A 10,714-nucleotide genomic window follows, 5' to 3' on the forward strand; every position below is an offset into this window, starting at 1 on the left:
GTGGGATTGACCGTAACGTTATAACGCCCCCACGGCTCAAAGGGCGAGCATTTATGTTGCGAACGGGATTCGAACCCGCGACCCTCGGAACTGCATGACATAAAAATTAGTCTACGAAACTAAACGTGGTTCTACTTTTACATTAATATGTTTAAAACAAGCTTATAAAAGAGCGAGAGAAGAACCAGTTATTTGGTACTCAAATCTCAATGAACAAGATATTAATAGTGAGAGAACGCAAATAAAATACGGTGGCAAATTAGTGCAACCAACATCCAGTTTGAAGACGCGGGAATTTACACATGCAAAAATCGTGAAGGTGATTACTAATATGATGTCAGAGGTAAATTCAAAGTTTTTTTTAGACCATATTTTCATTTATTAAACGCTACTAATTTTAGAGAAATAATATCTAAATCGAAAATCGTCAATCTTGTTTTTAATTTTCTTTCAGCCATAACCTTTTTGTTTGATATTTCACTCACCATGTGTATTGATTATAAAAATAATTACCTGTGTATACGTAAGATTACACTATGTAACAAAATTTTTACCTTTTCTTGTTCCTGGACACAAAATGCTATTTCCTAATTGCTTATGCCTAAAGTAAATGGAAAAGACCTATTCTTCTCTTTAAACTTTGCTTTTGTGACCTGGGAACGTATAACGAAAACATAATGGGAGAATATATTTGGGGGCTAATAGGTGAAAGGGATTTACATTACAGCTGCAAATCTCGAGAAAGTATTTCTAAACATTTTTTTGCATAACTTTAGTATAAATATGTAAATCTCGATTCATGTGTTGTTTTATTCAAACCTTATGTAAGTGAAAATGTGCAAATTTGCTCGTTTCAACATGTGTATTGACTACAAAATGGCCTGGCATGGCCAAGCGCGTAAGGCGTGCGACTCGTAATCCGAGGGTCGTGGGTTCGAGCCCGCGTCGCGCTAAACATGCTCGCCCTCCCAGCCGTGGGGCTGTATAATGTGACGGTCAATCCCACTATTCGTTGGTAAAAGAGTAGCCCAAGAGTTGGCGGTGGGTGGTGATGACTAGCTGCCTTCCCTCTAGTCTTACACTGCAAAATTAGGGACGGCTAGCACAGATAGCCCTCGAGTAGCTTTGTGCGAAATTCAAAAAAAGACTACAAAATTATTTATATTGCCCATGTATACGTAAGATTATGATAACAATAGTATCACTTTTAACTTAATTATTTCACAATAAAACCTTATATCAATGTGTTATGTTTTAGTAAACAACCAAGCCGGATGTTCATACAAATAAAAAAGAAAATTAATTCTGTCATTAATTATCGTTTGTAAAACATTTGAAATATAGTTTAATTGCCACTAAAAATTCGATAACCAATATTTTATCAATCTTACTGTATGTTTGTAATATTTATTTGTATTCACTGGTTAGAGCTATGGAATTTCTGATTTTTCTCTCACAGAGCTTGGTAGTTAACGAAGTTAAAAGTAAACAAGATACTCTCTGATACTGTAGTTTCAAACTGTTAATACCACTGCCGTTCGATTCCCTTTTTCTTGTGGCTTAGCTCTCCCCTTGCTAGTACAGTGGTAAGTCTACGGATTTACAACGCTATAATTAGAGGTTCGAATCCCCTCGGGGAGCTCAGCAAATAGTCCGACGTGGCTTTGCTAAAAGAAAACACACAAACGTAAACAATTTAGTCCTACATTTATTTTTACGTATAAAAATTAGATATTTTCATTCTAAACTTCGTTCTTACCATAAACGGATGTTTCTTTAATAGTATCAGGTTTTGATGGGGAGTGCAGATGTTAGTGAAGCCTAATAATTATGTTTAACATCACATTTGCTCGCAAATATTTCTGCCTCATTTTTTTCAATTTGCTCATAACCGATTTTAAGTTAGTGGTGTGCGGAAATCTCGTTTTAGGAGATTTCTTTAATGCTAGAACCCGTTAGTCGGTCTCATCTATAGCAATAAAAAATATTTTTTCTTTATGTAAAATATGTACAGGATGGGTAGAAAATGTTTATTTTGGCGAAGCAATGATATTACACGATGATTTAATGTTTAAACTGGAATAAATGTGACTGAATAATTTCTTTGGTTAAAAGGAATTTTAATTAAAACTTCATTTATTAAAACTGGTGTTTTATTTTAAATTGATCCACTTATTCTTGTGGTTCAATATTTTCAAATAATTTACAAATACATGTTTCTTTATATTGGTTTAACGTGTATTTGCTCTGATATTACAAGGAATTATTTGCTTTATCGTCTAGTGATTTTGGATTCTCTGTATGAAATTTAAATGTTACCTGTAGTATATTTATTTGATTTATGGTGTTATATTTAAAAAACGCGATATTTTATTTTTTTGTGTTACATGAGTGTTGTTTTGAGTTTCGGGCTTGTTTCTCTGACGTAAAAAATGTGGAAGTTGCCATAAAGTATTTCATAAATGACATTAGTATTGTATTTGCTTTATTTTTAGAATTTAAGTATTTTGTTTATTGTATTTAGGGTTATTGGCTGGGTGAGTATCGTGTTGTTGACTGAGGTTTCTCTATATCACCGTTATCTCAAATCTCCTTCCTAGTCGCTTTATAACCTAGAAACATCGAACTATATATGAATTCTGTAATAAAAAGTTTTAAATTACCCATTGTAGAACGTCTGCAAAATTTATTCGCTTCAAGTTGGTTCTTCAGAAATATAAATGCATGAAATAGATTATTACAATATTGTTAAAAGTACTTACAAGGAATTATTACTTCAGAGATAACATGAAATCAGTTTTTCTTAATTTTAATGAGAGGAAATGTCGATGTTACTTACAAGGAATTATTACTTCAGAGATAACATGAAATCAGTTTTTCTTAATTTTAATGAGAGGAAATGTCGATGTTGAAGTGTGGTATAAATAAGTATTGGTAAACATATCGACATATAATTACTTTAAATGTTACTATCAATACTACACTTTCTAAAGATAAACCCTAGGACCCTTTGTTCGTCCATATACTGGTCCAACTAATCAGGACTCCAGTAATGGGTGATATTGTCCAACTCCAAGGTGCAGATGTTGATATTGACAGCTATAATATACTCTTGGAAGATGTTTTTTATATGCAAAAACGGCTCGTTTGGGTTGAGAAAATATTTTACATAGAAGAGCGAACAACGTTTCGACCTTCTTCGGTCATCGTCAGGTTCACAAAGAAAGAGGTAACTGACCGGAAGCTGACCACATGTTTGGAAGGGGTTGTGTAACTGAGTGTCGCAATGTAGAAGGCGGTGTTAGATGTTTGAATATATAATTTTATCTATAATATTAATATAGGTATAATGGCCTTCCTTTATATTGGTTTATTTTGGGTTTAAGTTGTTGTATAAGTAAGGCTTCTTTAATTTTGCGTTTGTTTATGTTTGTTTCTTTATTTAGTATTTGACTGTTTTCTATGGTTATGTTGTGTTTATTTGACTTGCAGTGTTCGAAAACGTGTGAAGGTGACTTTTTATGTTCTTTGAATCTGGTTTCCATTTTTCTACTTGTTTCTCCAATATAGAAGTCGTGGCAGTTATCACATTGTATTTTATAAATAATGTTGGTGTGGTGTTTGTCAGTGTAGTTTTTACATAATATAGACCTCAGTTTTGTGCGTGGTTTTTGAATAAATTTAGTATTAACTGGAATGACATATTTTGTTACTAGTTTTTGCCAAATGTTGATTATTTGTTTGCTGATGTCAGGAATATATGGTATACAGCAGTATATGGTTTCGTGATTTTTTGATTCGTGAGATATATTTACTTTTGTTGGTTGATTTTGCTTTCTGTCTAGGTGTGTGCGTATAATGTTTTCTACGGTTTGTGGAGGAAACTTATTGATGTTGATGAAGTATTGTTTTATTTTGTCTAATTCATCGTTAATTTTATCTGGTGAGCATAGTTTTATGGCTGTGTTTATCTGGTTTCTTAGTATGTTGCGTTTTTGTTTTGTTTCATGTGCTGAGTTCCAAGGAATGTATAGTACAGTATGGGTGATTTTTCGGTGGATTTCTGTTTTGAATTGTGTGTCGGTTCTTATAATTTTGAGGTTAAGAAATGATATTTGATTGCTTTCTTCCTGTTCACATGTGAAGTTAATGTTGGGATGTATAGAGTTAATGTGATTGAAAAAATTAAGTATGTGTTCTGTAAATTTGAATCCCGCAACCGTGTCATCTACATATCTGTACCAGTATAGTGGTGGATGTAATGCTGTGTTAATTGCTTGTGTTTCAACTTGTGTCATTAAAATATTGGCTAGAACTGGTGATACTGGGTTGCCCATGCTTAAGCCATTTGTTTGTATATAGTTTTGGTTGTTGAACATGAAGTTTGTCTTTATTGTGGTGAATTCTATGAGGGTGGCTAACTGGTTACTGGGAATGTCTATAGTTGGGTTAGGGTCTCGGATATAGAGTTCTAAGGCTATCTTGCAGGCTTCAGTAGTTGGAACTTCTGTAAAGAGGGATATAACATCGAAACTGGCCATTAAGGCTTTATGATTAAGTTGATTTAGATTAGACTTGAAATTAAAAGAGTCTTTGATGAACGAGCTGGCTGATGTTACATATTTGGAGAATGCCCATGCTATATATTTACCAAGATTGTAATTAAACGATTCATATGTTGGCATTATTGGTCGTAATGGACAATCTGGTTTATGAGGTTTGGGGATGCCGTATATTTGCGGTGTGCGTGAGTCGGTTTTACGTAGGTAGGAATAAAGTGTTTGTGAAATTGTGTTGGCTTTTTTCATTTGTAGTAGTAATTTGTTCAGTTGCGTCTCGTGTGTCTTTGTTGGATTTGTGTGTATTGGTTTAAATTTGTTCGTGTCTGATAGGATGTTATTCATTTTTTGTATGTATTCATTCGTGTTCATTATTACTATAGCGTTACCTTTATCTGCTTTTAGAATTTTTATGTTTCTGTCTTGTTTTAGGTTTTTAATGGAATTAATGTCTCTTTTTGTAAGGTTGTTTTTTAGTTTTCTGTTTTGTGAAATTATGTTGATGATTTTGTAAGAAAATTCTTTGAAAAAATCGTTTAAGATGTTGTTTTTAGGTGTTTCTGGAAAATATAAATTTGTAATTTTACCTGGGAAGTTTGGCTGTTGGATGTCAATAAAATTATCTAAGTTGTCTTCTTTCTGTTGGTTGTTTTTGGTGTTTTTCCCTTGTTTTTGTTTTCTGTAGAAAGTATCACAAGTCTCCTGGCTAGGTCTTCTAAACATGTTTTGATTTCTATGGTTGGAATGTACCAAGGTGCTATTGCGAAGTTGAGTCCTTAGTTAAGTAGATGTATCTCGTCTGTGTTTAATTGTCGGTCGGATCTGTTAATTATGAGGTTAGTCAACGGTTTGTCGTTTTGGTGTCTTTTCTGTTGTTTGCATCTTAGTTTTTCTAGTTTTTTGTTGTGGCAGATCTTTTTGTCTCTGTCGTTCTTAGTATTGATTTGGTTTATGTTTCGTTGTATAAGTCCGTAAATCTCTGGTTTAATGCAGCATGCCAGTTGATGGTCTAGGTTCATTTTTTTGTTTTTGTAAGTCATGTAGTTCTTTGTATTTTGTGTTCAACATGGCTTTAAGTAGTTCTTCTGTAAATTTTGGATAATGTTTGTGTATTTATTTGTGTATTTATGTATCTCATTGTTCTGATTGTATTTATTCCTCTCATTGAATAAGTGTTTTGCAAGGGAAATCAAATGTACCTAAAGATATAACATAATATAAAAAAAAAGATCGTGTTTCCAAGTTTGTGTGATTAGTTTCATTAGTTAACTTAATCAGGAAGTACATAAAGAAACAAAAGTATACTGTTAAGAAACTGTTTTGACACGTTTTATTTTTCTCACAAAAAAGTAACATTAATGTTGTTATTTTACAGAGTGAGTCATACTTAATATTATAACTAGTGCGTCGTGCTCATTGTGAAAAACCTTAAAATTCAAACGGTGACACAAAACGTGCTAAAAATATTAACGCTCTGTTGTTTTCTCCAGTGTATGTTCCAGCCGAGAATCTCAACTGTACTCGAGGATACCGAAAAGATGCTTCCAAACCTACAGTTGTAAGATATCCTTGGTGGATGGAAGAGCTAACACTAATTTCGATTTGTCTTATTGCTTTGTGGTAAGTTACATGTTATCTTCCAGTTCTTGATAATTAAAGTATGTGGAACAGGGGTAAGAGAACATCTGACTTCAATCCCAAATTATCTTTTAATTGAATAGTAGGGTTGGATATTTGAAAATGTCAAGTGTGTTCAGTGCCCCTTTAGTAGTTAATATGTGAAAACTCCAATATGAACCTAGTAAAGCTGAATATGTTTAATTAACCTTACAAATGAGGTCAAAATAACTTTTCAATTTTTGTTAACACTTTTTACGAAACTTCTATATGGTGATTTATCAAGTGTTTTTGTAGATCTGTTTGCTTACGAAAAAACACAACAAAAAAGACAACTATTTAGAGTTAGTAGTATTGTTTATACAGAAAAGTGGAAGAAAAAAGTCGCGTTTTTAATCCTCATTTATTTTTTATTTATTATTATTATCTTATTATTGTTTAGCGTTCTTTGTTGCTTCTGCAACGTGAATGAAAAAGCCCGGGGCAAATGGAATGCCCTGAAAAACCGCGTCCTCGGTTCTTGTGGAGTTTCTGCCTGTACAAAGCTAAAAGACAAGGCGCTTGTAACTAAAAAGATCAACCCTCGTGAATTAGACATTTTGGAAGCTGTTTCAATGACCCCTGAATGTGAGAAGGCCCCGACAAATAAGTTTAATAAAAGAGAAAATAAAATGTTAAAGCAAAATTAAACAGAAACAACCATCTTGCAGACAATAAATGAAAATCACGCAGTAGAAAAGAAAACAGAAAAAGCGGAAAACCTGAGCAAGCCTGCTTCAGGTTCTGACAAAACTAAATTAAAGAAATGCGTTAAGACAATCGTGAATGATGACAAGCCTGAAGAAACATTAAAATCTGATTCACCAACAACGGTTCGTATGTTTAAAATTCTTTTACTTTATAGTAGTCAGTATTATACAGCATCAGTATATAACCATTAATAACAAGGATGTGCTCTTTATATTAAACTTTCACTTCGTACAAGTTTATTTATACCTACACACATATATATATTGCAAGAAGCAACTAAAATATAATGGAATTAATAGTACATTATTAATGTTAATGCAAAATTACTGTTATAAAATAATTACAACCGTTCTCATATTTAATTTCTGTGAATATCTGACATCATATTACCTGTCTCTGGTTCAAAATTCAATTGATTTCTCATTCATCTTACGTTTATGATTAATATTTGATAGAAATGAAATCATATTTTTAGAGTTAAAATCATTTCACTTTAATGTAATGTATACTAAGTCATACTATGTGGCCAGTACCATATCGATGTTTCATGCTTACAATAAATATTGTTATGAGCCTGAGGCAGAAAAACTATAGAAAAACATGCGTTCAGAGTCATTTGAATACATGTAATTCTTCCAAAAGAGACCTATACATGTTCGATACTATTGAGGTCTGATAAGTCTGTACCCTAGTTAAACTGATCAATCACCTCTTCTTCAATATGTGGGAAGACAATTATTATCCATTCAGCTGAAGCCAGAACCAAACGCAAATATGATAGTGTAAAACGTACTTCCATTGCTATTATGTATAGCCTTAATGACATCTGAAAAACATAAAGGTCGGAGTGTCCATTCGTGACTTTTCATTACCACACATACTTCCACTACTGATATTAAAGTGTTATTTTGTGTCTTACTATGACTATAATATACCCCTTTTTTTGTTAACATTTCCAAGTTTCTTGAGTATTTTAACCGTATGTACATTGAAATGACGTTCTGTTGCATCAGATTCTGTTTTTAACAGTTATCACATAATTGTGGCGAATCGTTAGATAATGGTAACTTACTTAAAATGTGGATTTTATTATTCTCAGTCCAGTACCAGTGTATTTGTACCATTTTGTTACAAGTGATTCCACCATATCTTGTCAATAACACTTTGATACATTTTACAACAGTGTTTGTTTTTTATAGTCAGCCAACTTTCATTGGTCTGACAGACATTTAGTGAAATATCCAGATGTCTTCTCTTGGACTTTACTAAGATTATGAATATTTTAAAGTATTTTAAACTCCGTGATTTACTACAATGTTACAACTATGATAAGACTGTTTGAAAATTCTTTCTTTTTATAGCCATTTGTAGTTCAGATTACATAACATTTTATGCTTAATTTATATAACAATGAGGAGAACAACTGACATTTATTTATAACAGTAGTTTTACCTTGTTTTAGCAAGTTTCTGTGAAACTACAAAACATAAATGTTAAACATTATTTAAAGCTATTGTCTGCTCTATATTACCTTCCTCACTATTTGGGGCAATGCTTGAGATATATTTCGTAGTTTCGATAAAACGTTTATCAGATATCTGATAAACCGTTGTAACCGTTGTAAATTTCATAATTTACAATTTTCATATAAACACTTATTTGGTTTTACTCATATTATAGTAAAATGATTGTTACATAAAGAATAAATTATATATTTTTAAAATGTTTATTAACTGATTATTGTTATTAAAACATTTTTCTCGATTGATGAGTGTTGTTGCCTCACTAATTATGATTTATATCTTCAGGCAGAAACACCAAAAGAAGTGAAAGACGATGAACGTATCCAGAGGGAGGTGTCAAACAACATCAGGCCTCCCTTTACTAGACGTTTTCACAATGTTGATAAAATTATTACTGTGAGACTTGGCAGTAAACCAGAACATCATCAGAGAAACGTTTTTATTGTTATTGAAAATACTGAAAACCGAAACAAATTTGTTATTGGTAGAGCTTCAAAATTAACACCCACGTGTCAGTTGAAACGTTGCCAAAGCGAACATAATCTTATTGGACATGAAACTAAAAATAATAATCATGTTAAATATGTTGACATCCCTCACAAGATTGTTTTTACAAGAGCTCCGAAACTGAAACCAAAAAACAAAAATTAAATAACCCATGAGCTGCATACAAGCATACCATATTAACAAGAATTACTTTACCTTATCTCATAAGTTACTATTTTGTACATTTTACTCAGTGATATAAATAATAAATAAAACACACAAATGAAAAACAAAGAATATAATATTCACCTGGGTCTTCTCTTTTTTGCTGTCAACTGTCATGAAACTTAAGCTCACTTTTTGATGTACTGAAGGTATTGATACAATCAATAATGTTTTTTTTATGTAATTGAATAATACAACTAAGAACAGAGAATAATAATGCAGGTGGTACTCAGGTGGTCTGGCATGGCCAAGCGCGTAAGGCGTGCGACTCGTAATCCCAGGGTCGCGGGTTCGTGACCGCGTCGCGCCAAACATGCTCGCCCTCCCAGCCGTGGGGGCGTTATAATGGTACGATCAATCCCACTATTCGTTGGTAAAAGAGTAGCCCAAGAGTTGGTGGTGGGTGGTGATGACTAGCTGTCTTCCCTCTAGTCTTACCCTGCTAAATTAGGGACGGCTAGCACAGATAGCCCTCGAATAGCTTTGTGAGAAATTCCAAAACAAACAAGCTACTCAGGTGGAACCGTAATCATGGCTGGGTGACCAGAGCAGTTGAAAGAAACGATGAATTATGTTACTGTTCCATGATATTAGCCGTTATCTATTTATAACTGTACGTTACTTTGACGGGTAAAACATATGGGTTTCTTCTTAATTTTCACTGATGTGTAAAGTTCGCTTTAGAGATTTTAACTTCCATTTGAAAACAATACGCACCTCACTTCAGATATTTCCTTAATGCGATTTTAGGAGGATTTTGTGACAGTTTCATAGATGTAACTATCCAAATCACCAATGTATATTTTATTTACATGACTTCTGGCGCAATTTCAGGTTGAACACAAATTTCACATTTCATATTTAGTGGGAGTATTCGCGTACAGATGACAGCAACATAGGCTATTTTTGTTTTGTATTGTCAGGGGTGTTTGAAGCTCAGCGTAAACCTATACAATAGGCTGTGTGTGCTCTGCCCATCACAAATATTGAAACCCAGTTTCTTTGGAATTGTAAGTGTGCAGACATACCGCTGAACTTCCGGGGGTCGTTCAGAAAGTTCCAGAAGGAGTTTTTGTGATTGTTGTAGCACGAAGTTTTGCAATGAACTTTCTGTAATCTGCCCTCTCAAGAAATTGAACCCAGATATTTACACTGTAAATCCGTGAAATAAGCATCAACTGAAAGGTGAACATTCGAAGGAGAGCTAAGATCTACAGCAGATGTTCTGAATAATTTAGTTAATTAATCCATTTATAGATAAGATATTTTGCTATTCTGGTTTAATATTTTTAAAAAATACTTTGTTTAACTCGAATAAATGACTCCAAATTAGAAACACAGTAATGTATAAAAGACTTAATTAACATAAAATAGTACTTAACATGATACAATACAACACAATATTTCTTCTTCGACCACTTTGTTCGTTTTTAGTTATAAGTACTTAACATGCACTCTCTGCCTGGTGAATTTTGTGCAAAGTTGCTAGAGGGTTATTGCATCAGTTGTCCTTAAGTTTAAAGTGATAAATTATATAGGACGGTTGGAAGTTAA

The 10,714-nt window shown here is 33.0% G+C and overlaps 1 protein-coding gene across 1 annotated transcript; it reads left to right on the forward strand.

Annotated features, from left to right (window-relative positions):
- Positions 1 to 334: 334 nt before the first annotated feature.
- On the forward strand, positions 335 to 10,358 carry LOC143243298 (uncharacterized). The gene is made up of 5 exons (XM_076487150.1): positions 335 to 343; positions 2,525 to 2,537; positions 6,050 to 6,179; positions 6,619 to 7,048; positions 8,735 to 10,358. Exons 1-4 carry the CDS (start codon positions 335 to 337, stop codon positions 6,863 to 6,865), a joined length of 399 nt encoding a protein of 132 aa, XP_076343265.1. The 3' UTR covers positions 6,866 to 7,048; positions 8,735 to 10,358.
- The last annotated feature ends 356 nt before the right edge of the window (positions 10,359 to 10,714 follow it).

The sequence above is a fragment of the Tachypleus tridentatus genome, unplaced genomic scaffold (genome assembly GCF_004210375.1).
Source record: "Tachypleus tridentatus isolate NWPU-2018 unplaced genomic scaffold, ASM421037v1 Hic_cluster_2, whole genome shotgun sequence".
Classification (NCBI taxonomy): Eukaryota; Metazoa; Arthropoda; class Merostomata; order Xiphosura; family Limulidae; genus Tachypleus; species Tachypleus tridentatus.

Excerpts from the sequence above, each read along its gene's own strand:
- LOC143243298 (XM_076487150.1), top strand. Across the intron at positions 6,180-6,618 it reads ATTTGTCTTATTGCTTTGTG|CGTTCTTTGTTGCTTCTGCA; the intron begins GTAAGTTACATG and ends ATTATTGTTTAG.